At 47.0% G+C, this 17,907-nt stretch overlaps 1 protein-coding gene across 2 annotated transcripts; it reads left to right on the top strand.

The window, feature by feature from the left end:
- The first annotated feature begins 31 nt into the window (after nucleotides 1-31).
- Nucleotides 32-17,077, top strand: CCDC142 (coiled-coil domain containing 142). 2 transcript variants are annotated; one of them, XM_032243406.1, is made up of 9 exons: nucleotides 32-1,133; nucleotides 1,412-1,498; nucleotides 1,578-1,727; nucleotides 1,868-1,998; nucleotides 2,072-2,185; nucleotides 15,653-15,767; nucleotides 15,979-16,156; nucleotides 16,288-16,487; nucleotides 16,600-17,077. In XM_032243406.1, exons 1-9 carry the CDS (start codon nucleotides 83-85, stop codon nucleotides 16,854-16,856), a joined length of 2,283 nt encoding a protein of 760 aa, XP_032099297.1. In that variant the 5' UTR covers nucleotides 32-82; the 3' UTR covers nucleotides 16,857-17,077. The 2 variants fall into 2 exon arrangements, with proteins under 2 accessions (XP_032099297.1, XP_032099298.1); XM_032243407.1 differs by lacking the exon at nucleotides 1,412-1,498 and having other exon boundaries at nucleotides 56-1,133.
- Nucleotides 17,078-17,907: the final 830 nt, after the last annotated feature.

Here is a 17,907-nt window from a genome sequence, read left to right as displayed (position 1 = left end):
ATGGGGCGAAGTCCTAGCTACAGCGGGCGTTGGTCAGTGCCGGGAAGTGGGAATCGTTAGGTTCGTTCCGGACTTGCAGCCCATGGCCCAGACGTCTCGCTCTGGTAGCCTGCCTCCACTCGCTACCGTGCCCCCGCTGAGGGCGCAACCCGTGGACACTGGGGAGGAGCAGTGGGAGAGAATGGGAACGGGCTCTCTCCGCAGGGACGTTCGCGGCTGGCTGGGGCTGCCGGTAGCCGGGAGCATCCCCTACCCGGGGATACGTCCGGGCGGAGCTTCTGGAGGGACGCCGTGGTGGCCGAAGCCGGCAGGTGTGAGCGAGGCCCACGATGCTGCGGCCTGGAGGCAGGGGCCCGCAGGTGGCAGCCCGATCCCTCCTGCGCTGCAGCATCTCCGTGCGGTGTTGCTGCGGCTGCACCGCGAGCGAGAGCAGCTTCTCCTGGCCCGAGACTGCGCCTGCCACCTGCAGGCGGCTGTGCGCCTCCTGAAGACCTTAAGTCCTGGCTCGCCCTCCTGCAGCCGCAGCCCCTTGCCCCAGCTGTGCCGCGACCTGCAGCTGCACCTTTCCCAAGGGGCAGTCCTGCGAATCGGCCTTGGGGAGCCGCTGCTGCTAGCGCGCCCCATCGGACTAGCCGCCCAGTGCCTGGAAGCTGTCATCAATACGCAGCTTCGCGCTCTCGGCCGGGAACCCGCCAGCCCGGGCCTGTCGTCCCAACTCGCCGAGCTGCTCCTGGCACTTCCCGCCTACCACACGCTACAGGGAAAAGCCTTGAGCCACGTCCCAGGGGCTGCACGTCCTTTCCCCACGTCCCGTGTGCTCCGCCTCTTGACGGGAGAGCGGGGTTGCCAGGTGGCAAGTCGGCTGGACGAGGCGCTCAGGGGATCAGGATTGAGGGACCAGCTCCGCAGGCTGTTTCATGAGGAGCAGGATCTGCTACCAGGGCTGCTGGGCCTGACAGGGGGCATGGCGGCTTCATCCAGTTGTGGACTGGGGCCTGGAGGGGCCAGAGCCTTGTGGAGCCAATATTGGACCCTGCTGTGGGCAGCCTGTGCTCAGAGTCTGGACCTAAATCTGGGACCCTGGAGGGACCCCAGGGCAGCAGCGCAACAGCTGAGTCAGGCACTGGGTCAGGGTGAGTGATGGGTTTGGGTGCGCATTTGGGAAGGCTGGGGTCTCTTCCTTCCCCCTGGCCAACTCTCTCACCTGCCATCCTGAAGGCAAAAGCAGGCCCTTTAGAATGAACGCGCCTGGGTTCAGACTATAGTTTCTGAGCTTTCAAGGCAAACTCTTGCTTTCCACCCCAGTCCTGAGTCTTGGAGGAAGCATGCCCTCTTGCCTCATCAATGAGTAGGCAGGGGTTGTGGAAAGTGAGACCTTGTTTTCAGGCTCTACAGTCATTTCTCCCACTAGCATCCCTACCTCAGGAGTGTGAGAAGGAGCTGGCTTCTCTGTGTCACAGTCTACTTCATCAGTCGCTTATCTGGAGCTGGGACCAAGGTGAGAAGGAAGGGGCACTGGGAATGATGTAAGTCCCAGGTTACCCCTTCCCCACCAGACTAGACTTTCTCATCCTCAGGTTTCTGCCAGGCCTTGGGATCAGCTCTTGGGGATCAGAGTGGTCTTCCCACATCCTCTCGCACTGCTGAACTTTTGCAGCAGCTCTTTCCTCCTCTCTTGGATGCCCTTCGAAAGCCCAGGTTACGATTGATTTTCTGCCAGCCTGCAGGTGAGACAAGAGGCTGCGGATGGGGAGACAGAGCAGTTGAGGATATCTCCTTTTTTCTTTCACTCTGTTCTGAAGTCTGCCTCTTCCCAAAGGTACTCTGTGACCCCTAAGATGCTTACTCTGTTGCTCATCTCCCCCAGATCCTGTGCCTATTGCCCTGGGGCTGTGTACCCTGCAGACCACCTTGCTCTGGTTTCTGGGCAGAGCTCAGCAGTACTTGGCAGCATGGGACCCAGCTTCCTTCCTGCTCCTAATCCAAAAAGACTTACCTGTGAGTGACTGGGGAGTGGGGAGGGGAGCAGCCTGGGCTAGGCTGAACCCTCACTCCCTGTTTCCACCCAAAGCCTCTGTTGCATGAGGCAGAAGCTTTGTCTAGCCTGGCCTCAGAGGAAAGCTTAGCTCTGGAAATGGAGCAGGAGCTGGGCCTGGAGATCCAGAAGCTGACTGCACAGATCCAGGTGAGAACAGGGGCCTCAACAGTGGCAGTTTAAGACCCTAATTTATGTGCCAACTATTGGGGGAGGGAAGAATAGAACATCTCAGTGACTTGGAGTCTCTGCTAAATTTATCTTTTTTTGCTCTGTTCATTTTTTGTTCTCTTTAACTTTTTTAGACAAGGTCTCACTTTGTCACCCAGGCTGGAGTGCAGTGACACAATCGCAGCTCATCGCAGCCTCTACCTGGCTAACTTTTATATGTTTTGGTAGAGACAGGGTTTCACCATGTTGCTCAATCTGGTCTTGGACTCCTGAGCTCAAGTGATCCACCCACCTTGGTTTCCCAAAGTGCTGGGATTACAGGCATACGCCACTATGCCTGGCCCCTTTAACTTTTTACTATGGAAATTTTCAAACATGTATAAATGTAGAGAGAGGTGTATAATGGATTCCCATATGTCTATCACCAAGCATTTAACAATTATCAACGCATGGTCCATTTCATCTATGTATCCCCTACCCTCTCCCCAGTAATGTCAGACTTTTGTGATGGCAACAGCAGATCATTCCCTTGATTCATTATTTCATTAGAGGTTGTAAAGGGGTGACATTTCAATTCTCATTATTCATACTTCATTTGTGAGTTGGATTACTCCTATACAGAAAAACTTGCCTTCATTAGAGATTTGGTTACTCTTAGATATATTTTAAAGAGAAAATTCAGGATAAATGATTGCATCTTTACTTACCAGTTATTGACATATTTCTCCTCTCTTTAAAAGTTTTATTTGTATTTTTTATTAATGCTTGGGAGGCCAAGGCAAGAGGATTGCTTGAGGCTAGGAGTTCAAGACCACACAGGGCTACACAGCAAGACTACCGTGGGCAACATAGAGAAACCCCCATCTCTACAAAAATTAAAAAATTTAGCTGAGCATGGTGGTGGGCACCTGTAGTCTCAGCTACTCAGGAGGCTAAGGCAAGAGGATCATTTGAGCCCAGGAGGTTGAGGCTGCAGTAAGCTGTGATCACTGCACTCCAGCCAGCCTAGGCAACAGAATGAGAGACCTTGTCTCAAAAAATACAAAATAATGCTTGTCTACAGTTTAAAAAGTAAGTTAGAATATTATTTTATTTTATTTTTATTTTTTATTTTATTATTATTTTTTTTTTGAGATGGAGTTTCGCTCTTGTTACCCAGGCTGGAGTGCAATGGCGTGATCTTGGCTTACCACAACCTCCGCCTCCTGGGTTCAGGCAATTCTCCTGCCTCAGCCTACCGAGTAGCTGGGATTACAGGCATGCACCACCATGCCTAGCTAATTTTTTGTATTTTTAGTAGAGATGGGGTTTCACCATGTTGACCAGGATGGTCTCGAACTCTTGACCTCGTGATCCACCCACCTCAGCCTCCCAAAGTGCTGGGATTACAGGCGTGAGCCACCGCGCCCGGCAGAATATTATTTTATAAAGCTAATGAAAAAAATAGCACTTTTTGCCCTCACTCACCTCTGATTTCTATTTCACAGTGGTAACCTTCATCCATGTTTGCCTGTTTCTCCTAACATTGTCTTGTATATTTATGAATAAAACTATTTACTTTTTCTTCCCCATTTTGCATATTATCTATTCCTATGTGGAAGATGTCTGTTTTTTTGTTTTCCTGCTCAATTTTCTCCTCTTTGCCCTGAATAGGAATGTGGCTGTAGAGTTCAGTCTTTAACTCTCTGCTTTTCTCTCTGTGTTCCTGGTTACCCACAGTGTCTTGGTGCTGTAAACTCCCGAGTTCAGTCTTTCTGGCTCCCAGAGTTGTTTTTTTTTTTTTTTTTTTTTCTAGAACAGGGTTTCACTCTGTCATCCAGGCTGGAGTGCAGTGGTGTGATCTTGGTTCACAGCAACGTCTACCTCCTAGGCTCAAGCAGTCCTCCCACCTCAGCCTCCTGAGTAGCTGGGATCACAGGTGCAAGCCACAATGCCCAGCTACTTAAAAAAATTTTTTGGTAGAGATATGGCTTTACCATATTGCCCAGGCTGCTCTTTTTTTTTTTTTTAATTGCGTTTTAGGTTTTGGGGTACATGTGAAGAACATGCAAGATTGTTGCATAGGTACACACATGGCAGTGTGATGTGCTGCCTTCCTCCCCATCACCTATATCTGGCATTTCTCCCCATGCTAACTCTCCCCAACTCCCCACCCCACGCTGTCCCTCCCCTATTTCCCCCCTACAGACCCCAGTGTGAGATGCTCCCCTCCCTGTGTCCATGTGTTCTCATTGTTCAACACCCACCTATGAGTGAGAACATGTGGTGTTTGATTTTCTGCTCTTGTGTCAGTTTGCTGAGAATGATGGTTTCCAGTTTCATCCATGTCCCTACAAAGGACACGAACTCATCGTTTTTGATGGCTGAATAGTATTCCATGGTGTATATGTGCCACATTTTCCCTGTCCAGTCTATCATTGATGGGCATTTGGGTTGGTTCCAGGTCTTTGCTATTGTAAACAGTGCTGCAGTGAACATTCGTGTGCATATGTCCTTATAGTAGAACGATTTATAATCCTTTGGATATATACCCAGTAATGGGATTGCTAGGTCAAATGGAATTTCTATGTCTAGGTCCTTTTTTTTAAGCTTTTTAATTTTTTTAAAGATGGGGTTTCACCATGATGGCCAGGCTGGTCTTGAACTCCTGACCTCAGGTGATCCACCCACCTCAGCCTCCCAAAGTGCTAGGATTACAGGCGTGAGCCACAGCACCCGGCCCTCTATGTCTAGGTCCTTGAGGAATCGTCATACTGTCTTCCACAATGGTTGAACTAATTTACACTCCCACCAACAGAGTAAAAGTGTTCCTATTTCTCCACATCCTCTCCAGCATCTGTTGTCTCCAGATTTTTTAATGATCACCATTCTAACTGGCGTGAGGTGATATCTCAATGCAGTTTTGATTTGCATTTCTCTAATAACCAGTGACGATGAGCATTTTTTCATATGCATGTTGGCCTCATGTATGTCTTCTTTTGTAAAGCATCTGTTCGTGTCCTTTGCCCACTTTTGAATGGGCTTGTTTGTTTTTTTCTTGTAAATCTGTTTTAGTTCTTTGTAGATTCTGGATATCAGCCCTTTGTCAGATGGGTAGATTGCAAAAATGTTTTCCCATTCTGTTGGTTGCCGATTCACTCTAATGACTGTTTCTTTTGCCGTGCAGAAGCTGTGGAGTTTGATTAGGTCCCATTTGTCTATTTTGGCTTTTGTCGCCAATGCTTTTGGTGTTTTGGTCATGAAGTCCTTGCCTACGCCTATGTCCTGAATGGTTTTGCCTAGGTTTTCTTCTAGGGTTTTTATGGTGTTAGGTCTTGTGTTTAAGTCTTTCATCCATCTGGAGCTAATTTTAGTGTAAGGTGTCAGGAAGGGGTCCAGTTTCTGCTTTCTGCACATGGCTAGCCAGTTTTCCCAACACCATTTATTAAACAGGGAATCCTTTCCCCGTTGCTTGTTTTTGTCAGGTTTGTCAAAGATCGGATGGTTGTAGATGTGTGGTGTTGCCTCTGAGGCCTCTGTTCTGTTCCATTGGTCTATATCTCTGTTTTGATACCAGTACCATGCTGTTTTGATTACTGTAGCTTTGTAGTATAGTTTGAAGTCTGGTAATGTGATGCCTCCTGCTTTTGTTTTTTTGCTTAGAATTGACTTGGCTATGCGGGCTCTCTTTTGGTTCCATATGAAATTTAAGGTGGTTTTTTCCAGTTCTGTGAAAAAGGTCATTGGTAGCTTGATGGGGATAGCATTGAATCTGTAAATTACTTTGGGCAGTATGGCCATTTTTATGATATTGATTCTTCCTAACCATGAACATGGAATGTTTCTCCATCTGCTTGTGTCCACTGTTATTTCATTGAGCAGTGGTTTGTACAGGTGTTGATCGACTTACGACCTATGCAACTTACGACCATTCGACTTTACGACCACAATCGCTAGCCATGACTGCTCCGCGTCTGGCAGCGCAAACGTTGCCCAGCTGGGCGTACGACAGTGCGGACCAGCTTCTGGCAGCACTACCGTCTCCGCGTGCACCATTTCAACTGTACATATAGCCTACTCAACTTATGACCAAATCGTGTTACGACCAGTCCGCAGTCCCGACCGTGGTCGTAAGTTGAACACTTGCTGTAGTTCTCCTTGAAGAGGTCCTTTACATCCTTTGTTAGTTGTATTCCCAGGTATTTTATTCTCTTTGTGCAGTTGTGAATGGCAGTTCATTCTTAATGTGGCTCTCTTTAAGTCTGTTATTGGTGTATAGGAATGCTTGTGATTTTTGCACATTGATTTGGTATCCTGAGACTTTGCTGAAGTTGCTTATCAGTTTCAGGAGATTTTGAGCTGAGACGATGGGGTCTTCTAGATACACAATCATGTCGTCTGCAAATAGAGACAATTTGACTTCCTCCTTTCCTATTTGAATACACTTTATTTCTTTTTCTTGCCTGATTGCTCTGGGTAGAACTTCCAATACTATATTGAATAGGAGTAGTGAGAGAAGGCATCCTTGTCTAGTTCCGGATTTCAAAGGGAATGCTTCCAGTTTTTGCCCATTCAGTATGATATTGGCTGTTGGTTTGTCGTAAATAGCTTTTATTATTTTGAGATACATTCCATCAATACCTAGTTTATTGAGGGTTTTTAGCATAAAGGGCTGTTGAATTTTGTCAAAGGCCTTCTCTGCATCAGTTGAGATAACATGTGGTTTTTGTCTTTGGTTCTGTTTATGTGGTGAATTACGTTTATAGACTTGTGTATGTTGAACCAGCCTTGCATCCCAGGATGAAGCCTACTTGATCATGGTGGATAAGCTTTTTGATGTGCTGTTGCAATTGGTTTGCCAGTATTTTATTGAAGATTTTTGCATCTATGTTCATCATGGATATTGGCCTGAAGTTTTATTTTCTTGTTGCGTCTCTGCCGGGTTTTGATATCAGGTTGATGTTGGTCTCATAAAATGATTTGGGAAGGATTCCCTCTTTTTGGATTATTTGGAATAGTTTCAGAAGGAATGGTACCAGCTCCTCTTTGTATGTCTGGTAGAATTCGGCTGTGAACGCGTCTGGACCTGGGCTTTTTTTGGGTGGTAGGCTCTTAATTGCTGCCTCAACTTCAGACCTTGTTATTGGTCTATTCAGGGTTTCGGCTTCTTCCTGGTTTAGGCTTGGGAGGATGCAAGTGTCTAGGAATTTATCCATTTCTTCCAGGTTTACTAGTTTATGTGCATAGAGATGTTTGTAATAATCTTTGATGGTGGTTTGTATTTCTGTGGAATCTGTGGCGATATCCCCTTTATCGTTTTTTATTGCATCTATTTGATTATTCTCTCTTTTCTTTTTTTTTATTAATCTGTCTATTTTGTTGATCTTTTCAAAAAACCAGCTCCTGGATTTATTGATTTTTGGAAGGGTTTTTTGTGTCTCTATCTCCTTCAGTTCTGCTCTGATCTTAGTTATTTCTTGTCTTCTGCTAGGTTTTGAGTTGTTTTGGTCTTGCTCCTCTAGCTCTTTCAATTTTGACGATAGGGTGTCGATTTTAAATCTTTCCTTGCTTCTCATGTGGGCATTTATTGCTATATATTTTCCTCTAGACATTGCTTTAAATGTGTCCCAGAGATTCTGGTATACTGTGTCTTCGTTCTTGTTGGTTTTGAAGAACATCTTTATTTCTGCCTTCATTTCATTGCTTATCCAGTCAACATTCAAGAGCCAGTTGTTCAGTTTCCATGAAGCTGTGTGGTTCTGAGTTAGTTTCTCAATTCTGAGTTCTAACTTGATTGCACTGTGGTCTGAGAGACTGTTATGATTTCCATTCTTTTGCATTTGCTGAGGAGTGATTTACTTCCAATTATGTGGTCAATTTTAGAGTAGGTGTGATGTGGTGCTGAGAAGAATGTATATTCTGTGGATTTGGGGTGGAGAGTTCTGTAAATGTCTATTAGGTTTGCTTGTTCCAGGTCTGAGTTTAAGTCCTGGATATCCTTGTTAATTTTCTGTCTTATTGATCTGTCTAATATTGACAATGGGATGTTAAAGTCTCCTATTATTATTGTGTGGGAGTCTAAGTCTCTTTGTAAGTCATTAAGAACTTGCTTTATGTATCTAGGTGCTCCTGTATTGGGTGCATATATATTTAGGATCATTAGCTCTTCTTGTTGCATTGATCCTTTTATCATTATTTAATGTCCTTCTTTGACTCTTTTGATCTTTGCTGGTTTAAAGTCTATTTTATCTGAGATGAGAATTGCAACTCCTGCTTTTTTTTGCTCTCCATTTGCTTGGTAAATCTTCCTTCCTTTATTTTGAGCCTTTGTGTATCGTTGCATGTGAGATGGGTTTCCTGGATACAGCACACTGATGAGTTTTGGCTTTTTATCCAATTTGCCAATCTGTGTCTTTTGATTGGGGCATTTAGCCCATTTACATTTAGGGTTAATATTGTTATGTGTGAATTTGATCCTGCCATTTTGATGCTAGCTGGCTGTTTTGCCCATTAGTTGATGCAGTTTCTTCATTGTGTTGATGCTCTTTACCATTTGGTATGTTTTTGGAGTGGCTGGTACTGGTTGTTCCTTTCTATGTTTAGTGCCTCTTTCAGGAGCTCTTGTAAAGCAAGCCTGGTGGTGATTAAATCTCTGAGTACTTGCTTGTTCATAAAGGATTTTATTTTTCCTTCACTTATGAAGCTTAGTTTCGCTGGATAAGAAATTCTGGGTTGAAAGTTCTTTTCTTTAAGGATGTTGAATATTGGCCCCCCACTCTCTTCTGGCTTGTAGGGTTTCTGCTGAGAGATCTGCTGTGAGTCTGATGGGCTTCCCTTTGTGGGTAACCTGACCTTGCTCTCTGGCTGCCCTTAGCATTTTCTCCTTCATTTCAACCCTGGTGAATCTGACGATTATGTGCCTTGGGGTTGCTCTTCTTGAGGAATATCTTCGTGGTGTTCTCTGTATTTCCTGGACTTGAATATTTGCCTGCCTTGCTAGGTTGGGGAAGTTTTCCCGGATAATATCCTGAAGAGTATTTTCCAGCCTGGATTCATTCTCTCCGTCACATTCAGATACACCTATCAAACGTAGATTAGGGCTTTTCACATAGTCCCATATTTCTTGGAGACTTTGTTCATTCCTTTTTACCCTTTTTTCTCTAATCTTGCCTTCTCGTTTAATTTCATTGAGTTGATCTTCAACCTCTGATATCCTTTCTTCTGCTTGGTCAATTTGGCTGTTGAAACTTATGTATGCTTCGCGAAGTTCTCGTGTTGTGTTTTTCAGCTTCATTAATTCACTTACATTCCTCTCTAAGTTGTTTATTCTTGTTAGCATTTTGTCAAATCTTTTTTCAAGGTTCTTAGTTTCTTTGCATTGGGTTAGAACATGTTCTTTTAGTTCACAGAAGTTTCTTATTACCTAGTTTCTTTGCATTGGGTTAGAACATGTTCTTTTAGTTCACAGAAGTTTCTTATTACCCACCTTCTGAAGCCTGATTCTGTCAATTCATCACACTCATTCTCCATCCAGCCGTGTTCCCTTGCTGATGAGGAGTTGTGATACCTTGTAGGAGGAAAGGTGTTCTGATTTCAGGTGTTTTCATCCTTTTTGCGCTGGTTTCTTCCCATCTTTGTAGTTGTCACCTGTCGTCTTTGTAGTTGTTGACTTTCAGATTGGGTCTCTGAGTGGACGTCCAATTTGTTGAAGATGAAGTTATTTCTTTCTGTTTCTTAGTTTTCCTTCTACCAGTCAGGACCCTCTGCTGTAGAACTGCTGAGGTCCACTCCAGGCCCTGCTTGCCTGGGGATCACTTGCAGCAGCTGCAGAACAGTAAGGGTTACTGCCAGTTTCTTCTGCTATCTTTCTCCCTGAAAGATACCTGCTTGATGTCAGTCTGAGCTCTCCTTTATGAGGTGACTCTTTGGATATATGGAGGTCAGGGAGCTGCTTGAGGAGACAGTCTCTCCTTTAGAGGAGCTCAAGTGCTGAGCTGTGAGTTCCGTTGTTCATTCAGAGTTGCTGGGCAGGTATGTTTAAGTCTACTGCAGCAGAACTCATAACCCCCCCTTTTTTTTCCCCAGGTGCTCTGTCCCGGGGAGTTAGGGCTTTATTTATGAGTTTCTGTTAGGCTGCTGCCTTTTTTCAGGGCTGCCCTGCCCAGCGAGCAGGCAGCCTAGTCACTGTCTGCCTACAGAGGCTTTGCTGAGCTGCTGTGGGCTCCACCCAGCTGCCATGTGAACTTCCCTGCAGTCCTGTTTATACGGGTGTAATTAGAACTGCCTTGGCAGGCAGGCGCGGTGGCTCACGCTTGTAATCCCAGCACTTTGGGAGGCCGAGGCAGGTGGATCACAAGGTCAAGAGATCGAGACCATCCTGGTCAACATGGTGAAACCCCGTCTCTACTAAAACTACAAAAAATTAGCTGGGCATGGTGGCGCGTGCCTGTAATCCCAGCTACTCAGGAGGCTGAGGCAGGAGAATTGCTTGAACCCAGGAGGCGGAGGTTGCGGTGAGCCGAGATTGCGCCATTGCACTCCAGCCTGGGTAACAAGAGCGAAACTCCGTCTCCAAAAAAAAAAAGTTTGCACATTTATTACTTCATGTAAGATAACAATAAATCCATTAAAAAAAAAAAAAAAAAAAAGAACTGCCTTGGCAATGGCAGCCCACCTCTGTAACGGTGGACTCTCTGTAATGGTGAACTCTCTCTGTAATGGCGGGCTGCCTCAGCAATGGCAGACTACCTCCATAGTGATGGAGTGCCTCAATAATGGCGGACACCCCTCCCCCACAGAGCTGGACCATCCTGGATTCAGCTGTGCTTGCTGTGAAACTCTCAATCCAGAGCGTTTCAGATTGCTGTTTTTTTGTGGGGGTGGGACCAGCCGAGCCTGATCACCTGGCTCCCTGCCTCAGAGCCTTTTTTTTTGTCTTGCAGGTGTTCCAGTCGCCTGTTGAAAAGGCACTGGGATCTGTGTGATTTCCCACGCGGCGACCCACTGCGCCGGCTGAAACAACCGTGCTGAGATTCATGGCGCTTTTTTGCCTGGGAATCTCCTGGCCTGGCTCCCTGTTTCAGTCCCCTTTTCTCTCAGTTGAATGGGCGACTCTGTCTTCCCCGAGCTCCAATCACCAGCTAAAATGGTGCCTGGACACATGTATTTTGTACAGAGATCCGCCGTGCCGGGGCACCAGCTGAAAGAGCCGCGCCGGCCAAAACAGCCACACTGGCAACCCGTGGGGCTCTTCTGCCTGGGAGTCTCCGGGTCTGTGGGCAATAAAAATCCATCTGGAAATGTGTAGTCCACCCACCCTCTGTGCTTTCTCTGGGAGCTGCAATCCTGAGCTGCTCCTAATCGGCCATCTTGGATCCATCCTCCTTTTTTTTTTTTCTTTTTTTAAAACAGGGTTTCACCATGTGGGTCAAGCTTGTCTTGAACTCCCAACCTCAGGTGATCTGCCTGCCTTGGCCTCCAAAGTGCTTGGATTACAGGCGTGAGCCACTACACCCGGCCAAGGCTGGTCGTGAACTATTATTAAAAATCTTTTAGGCTGGGCACGGTGGCTTATGCCTATAATCTCAGCACTTTGGGAGGCCAAGGTTCAGGAGTTCCTGAGCAGATCATAAGGTCAGGAGTTCAAGACCAGCCTGGCCAACATGGTGAAACCCTGTCTCTACTAAAAATACAAAAATTAGTCAGGTGTGGTGGCGGGCACCTGTAGTCCCAACTACTCGGGAGGCTAAGACAGGAGAATCGCTTGAACCCAGGAGGCAGAGGTTGTAGTGAACCAAGATCGTGTCACTACAATCCAGACTGGGTGACGGAGCGACACTCTGCCTCAAAAAAAAAAAAAAATCTTTTTAAGAAACTTTTTTGGGTGGGTGCAGTGGCTCACACCTATAATCCCAGTACTGTGGGAGGCTGAGGCAGTCAGATCATCTGAGTTCAGGAGTTCAAGACCAGCCTGATCAACATGGCAAAACCCCATCTCTTTTAAAAATACAAAAATTAGCTAGACATTGTGGTGCACGCCTGTAGTCCCAGTTACTTGGGAGGCTGAAGCAGGAGAATCACTTGAACCTGAGAGGCAGAGGTTGCAGTGAGCTGAGAGCATGCTACTGCACTCCAGCCTGGGCAACAGAGAGAGACTCAAAAAAAAAAAAAAAAAAAAAATTTGGGCCCCTGACACAGCCTTCAGGAGATCCTTAGAACATGTGCCCTGGTCTTGAACTCTTGAGCTCAAGCAATCCACCCGCCTTGGCCTCCCAAAGGGCTGGGATTATAGGCATGAGCCACCACGCCTAGCCTGGCTCCCAAAGTTCTAGTCAAACATCTGCATTTGCCTGTTGAACATTTCTACCTCAATTTACTGCTGTCTCCTTAAACTCAACATGCCCCAGAGCAGGCTCATCATGAGTACTGCACACAGTGACAGTCATAAAGCCCTGAGGAAGGAAGGCTATAGTGGGCATATGGTTTACACAAGGCTCCATACATGGCCTGTGGCTGGAGATGATGGCTGGGAACTCAGAGGAGTGGCTGGGGTTACTGGAAGTGGGCAGTTCATCGATCTTTGGGGCAGTAACAGAGAAATGGACTTACCAGAGCAGAGGTTCCTTTTGTGGGTATGTTCACTGGGGTTTGGTGTGGGGTAGAGTAGTAAGCAATTTGACATCAAATTGTGAGGGCATGAACACCAGCTGCAAGAATTTGGGCTTTATCTCATGAGCGATGGCGTGACATTGTAAGAGCAGAAGGGCAGTAATCCCAGCACTCTGGGAGGCTGAGCTGGGCAGATAACTTGAGGTTCGGAGTTCATGACCAGCCTGGCCAAGATGGTGAAACCCAATCTCTACTAAAAATACAAAAATTAGCCGGGCATGGTGGTGGGTGCCTGTAATCCAGCTACTCAGAGGCTGAGGCACGAGAATTGCTTGAACCCAGGAGGCAGAGGTTGTAGTGAGCTGAGATTGTGCAATTACACTCCAGCCTGGGTAACAGAGTAAGACTCTTTCTCAAAAAAAAAAAAAAAAAAAAAAAAAAAGGCTGGGTACAGTGGCTGACACCTATAATCCCAGCACTTTGGGAGGCCAAGGCAGGCAGATCACGAGGTCAGGAGATCAAGACCATCCTGGCCAACATGGTGAAGCTCCATCTCTACTAAAAAAAAAAAACAAACAAAAATTAGCTGAGTGTGGTGGCAGGTGCCTGTAATCCCAGCTACTCAGGAGGCTGAGGCAGGAGGATCGCTTGAACCTGGGAGGGAGAGGTTGCAGTGAGCCGAGATCACACCACTGCACTATAGCCTAGTGACAGAGCAAGACTCCATCTCAAAAAATAAAAGAGCAGAAGAGGAACAGTTAAGATGGCAACCGAAGGCCAGGGGCAGTGGCTGACACCTGTAATCCCAGCACTTTGAGAGGCTGAGGCAGGCGGATCACCTGAGGTCAGGAGTTTCAGACCAGCCTGGCCAACATGGCAAAATCCCATCTCTACTAAAAATACAAAAAAATTAGTTGGGTGTGGTAGCACGTGCCTGTAATCCCAGCTACTTGGGAGGCTGAGGCACAAGAATCACTTGAACCTGGGAGGCAGAGGTTGCAGTGAGCCGAGATCGTGCCACTACACTCTAGCCTGGGTGACAGAGCGAGACTTGGTCTCAAAAAAAAAGAGAGATAGGATCTCTCTTGCCTGTAGTGGCACAATCATAGCTCATTGTAATCTCAAACTCCTGGGCTCAAGTGATCCTCCTGCCACAGCTTCCTGTGTGGAAGTAGCTAGAATTATAGGTGTGTGCCACCATGCCCTGCTAATTCTTTTGTATTTTTAGTAAAGACGGGGTTTTGCCATATTGGCCAGGCTGGTCTTGAACTCCTGACCTCAAGTGATCCACTTGCTGCAGCCTCCCAAAGTGCTGGGATTACTACAGGTGTGAGTCACCATGCCTGGCCCAAGATCCTATCTCTTCAAAAAAAAAAAAAAGGACAAACACTGTACCAAGTAATCTCCATCCTTTGTTCCCCTGCCTGGTGATTGTACTATTAGGCGTTTTTTTCTGGCTGCTCCAGGACATACAGCCCTGGGATGACAAAGAAGTTAGGCATTGTGAGTTTTCCTCCTATTTGGACTGTAAGATCCTGGTGGGTGGGGGAGAGACTGTCACATACTATCCACCTTGTATTCCCTCTGTGTTGAGTACAGAGGCTCCCAACAAAAGTCCATTGACAAAGGGGTAATTTCCTTGACATAAATAACGAAGGAGAAGAGGGCTAGGGTTTGCTGGAAAAGAAAGGAAGATTTTGGATTTAGACAGGTTGTCAGATGTACCAGGAGCCACATGGGCTCCACTCCATGTCTGGAGGTCTATCCTGTCTTCAGGCTCCCTGGCATCTACCATTTCTTTACAGAGCTGCTGCCATTAACCATATTTATTGGAGTTCCTCTCCCTCAAGATGGGCTGTAGAGCAGAAATCAGTTTTATTGCTGCATTCTCTCCTCCAAAACCACCTATCAAACCAAATAAACAACACTAGCATATAGGCCTTTTCTTGCTTTATGGGTTATATTGCTCTGGAGTGGGCTGTTAATAATACATAATAATATGTAATATTATATAATAATATATAATAATAATGCCCTTCAATGTAAGGACATTCCAAAGCTTCCTGAGTCTCAGAATGTTAAAATAGTCGTTGTTTCTGGTCTACATACAGTTCCTATCTTCCTTTTGTAGGTGATAACCAAAAGATCATTGTAGGCTGAGCCACTATGGATATAGTGGCTCACGTCTGTAGTGCCAGCATTTTGGGAGGCAGAGGCAGGTGGATCACCTGAGATCAGGAGTTTGAGAGCGGCCTGGCCAACATGGCAAAACCTTCTCTCTACTAAAAATACAAAAATTAGCCAGGCATGGTGGTGTACTCCTGTAGTCCCACCAACTCTGGAGCCTAGGCAGGAGAACCACTTGAACTCAGAAGATGGAGGTTGCAGTGAGCCAAGATCATGCCACTGCACTCCAGCCTGGGTGACAGCAAGAGTCTGTCCCCACCAAAAAAGGTCACTGTAATTCCCCTTTGTTCCTTCAGCCTCTGCCATCACAGATCATACAATCCCCCTCTCTGGCATGTGCTCTGTGGGGGGTGGGGGAGCAGGATATGTCTCTTTTTTTCCTTAAAGCTTCTGGATGATAAAATTAACCTTGAGGATTTTCCATCTTTTGAAACAAGCTGGGAAGAGCAGGGTAATCCTGCTCTTGTTCATAGGGCACTTGTTCATAATTTGGGTCCAGGCCTCTTGGAAAACCCAATGACAACTATGGCATCTCTCAAAAAATGGCCAGGCCCACACAACTATGCAACAATTCTGGGGTTTTATGGCTGCCAAGTTGAACATAGAAATCCTTAGATTTAGAGGATCATCATAATTTGACAAGCCTCTTTTACTTTCTCCCTATTCCTATAGCTCCTGCCTGAAGAGTCACTAAGTCTCTTTTCTCAAGAATGTCATAAACAAGCCATGCAGGCTTTCAAGCTCCACATGCCACGGGGTCGGTACTGGCGGCTTCGTCTCTGTCCCGGTAACTCCTCATCCTAGCTTCTCCTTCCAGGGTTCCAAGGGGGTAATAGTGTCTCAGCCCCTCCAAATCCCTGTTCCACTCTGCTGTCTCCATCCTTGTCTTCAGCTTCTGTGCCCTTTCCTCCCAAAATCCTATCCTCTTCTCCCAAACACTCCATTTAGGGGTTCAGTGGATCTCCACAGCCTCATATCCTGTCTTCTCTTTACTACAGAACTTCCCAGTGTTCCGAGTGAGTATGCTGGTTTAGTGGTCCGCACCGTACTGGAGCCTGTATTGCAAGGACTGCAAGGATTGTCACCCCAAGCCCAGGCCCCTGCTCTTGGTCAGGCACTGACAGCCATCGTGGGTGCCTGGCTCAACCACATCCTTACCCATGGGATTCGGTTCAGGTCAGGAGTAAAGGTGGAAGTAGCAGGGGGTGAATGAAACTGGGAAAAGGAAGGGGATAAATAAGTGGGTGAGGCAGAGCAGTTAGGAGAGGCTGGAGGGTCAGGTGGCCATACTGCGCCTCTGCCTTTAGCCTGCAGGGAGCACTGCAGCTCAGACAAGACTTTGGAGTGGTCAGGGCGCTGCTGGAAGAGGAGCAGTGGAGCCTGTCCCCTGATCTCCGCCAGACCCTGCTCATGCTCAGCATCTTCCAGCAGCTGGATGGGGCCCTGCTATGTCTGTTGCAGCAGCCCCTGCCCAAGTCTCATGTCCACAGGAGGCCCCCCTGTTGCTGTAAGTCACTCCCTTCGCTCACTGCTTTGTGTGCTCCATACCCCATTCTCACCACTGATCTGGCTTCAGTATATCCCCACCGGCCACCTACCTTCCACTCCTGCCTTACCAGGTGCTTGTCATGAGGTCCAGACCACAGAATTGCCCAGCAGCTGCCTCAATAGCCTGGAGAGTTTGGAGCCCCCTCTCGGGCCTGGAACATCCGCAGCCCAGACAGCTCAGCTGCAAAGCACACTAGGGGAAGGAGGACCTAGCCCCAAGGCCTTCCTGGTGGGAAATCAGCAGGCCTGGCTTGCCCTCAGGCAACACCAGCCACCCCGCTGGCACCTGCCTTTTCTTTCCTGCCTGGGAACCAGTCCTGAATCCTAAAGAGCCTGGGACCAGAAGTCAGAAAGTTAGAGCTCCCCATCTGTAGCTGGAAAAATGCAGACATTTGGAATTGCCTAGAACTGGAAGGAAGCCTAGAACTGGCAGCTTGGAGGAAAGCATACTGGAGAACAAGCTGCACAGAGCCTGGACTTAAGAATCCATGATCACTCCAGCACTTGGAATCCAGGGTAAAGAGCAAGACCAAAGCCTGGAACCCGAAGGTCAGCACCCTTGGGAGGTTCAGGCCTAGTTCTCCATCAGTGAAGACATGTCAGGGCTAAAGAGTTGAGTGTTCAGGGATAGGGAAAAGGAAAAACTGTAGAAAACAGAGGCTACATGGGTGTGGTGGCGGCAGGTGCCTGTAATCCCAGCTACTCGGGAAGCTGACGCAGGAGAATCACTTGAACCCAGGAGGTGGAGATTGCAGCGAGCCGATACTGCGCCATTGCACTCCAGCCTGGCTAAAAAAAGTGAAACTCCCGCTCAAAAAAAAAAAAAAAAAAAAAAAAAAGAAGAAGAAAGAAAAGGAAAAACAGAGGCTAGAATGCACTTCAGCTTAAGTTCTAGTAGCCAGGCTAATTCATGGGTGTTGGATGCAATGAGTTATAAATTTCTCTTCAAAGAATCAGTATGTCAGTATATTCAGTTCTTTGTCATCCACTTTAAAGTTGAACTTCCTTGTAGTTTCAGTAAACAATCTTTTCCACTAGTTCTTTTTTTTTTTTTTTTTTTTTTGAGACGGAGTGTCACTCTTGTTACCCACGCTGGAGTGCAACGGCGTGATCTCGGCTCACCGCAACCTCCGCCTCCTGGGTTCAGGCAATTCTCCTGCCTCAGCCTCCTGAGTAGCGGGGATTACAGGCACGCGCCACTATGCCCAGCTAATTTTTTGTATTTTTAGTAGAGATGGGGTTTCACCATGTTGACCAGGATGGTCTCGATCTCTTGACCTTGTGATCCACCTGCCTCGGCCTCCCAAAGTGCTGGGATTATAGGTGTGAGCCACTCCGCCCGGCCTCCACTAGTTCTAATCAGTAGTTCACATCTGTTC

The sequence above is a fragment of the Sapajus apella genome, unplaced genomic scaffold, assembly GCF_009761245.1.
Source record: "Sapajus apella isolate SASKATOON/1434 unplaced genomic scaffold, GSC_monkey_1.0 scaffold52, whole genome shotgun sequence".
NCBI lineage: Eukaryota > Metazoa > Chordata > Mammalia > Primates > Cebidae > Sapajus > Sapajus apella.
The sequence above is the reverse complement of the archived record's forward strand: the minus strand, read 5'-3'. Positions and strand labels throughout refer to the sequence as shown.

Coding starts and splice junctions, on each gene's coding strand:
- CCDC142 (XM_032243406.1), top strand. CDS start 83: ATGGCCCAGACGTCTCGCTCTGGTAGCCTGCCTCCACTCGCTACCGTG. Junction 1,134..1,411: donor GAGTCAGGCACTGGGTCAGG/GTGAGTGATGGG, acceptor TTCTCCCACTAG/CATCCCTACCTCAGGAGTGT. Junction 1,999..2,071: donor TAATCCAAAAAGACTTACCT/GTGAGTGACTGG, acceptor TTCCACCCAAAG/CCTCTGTTGCATGAGGCAGA.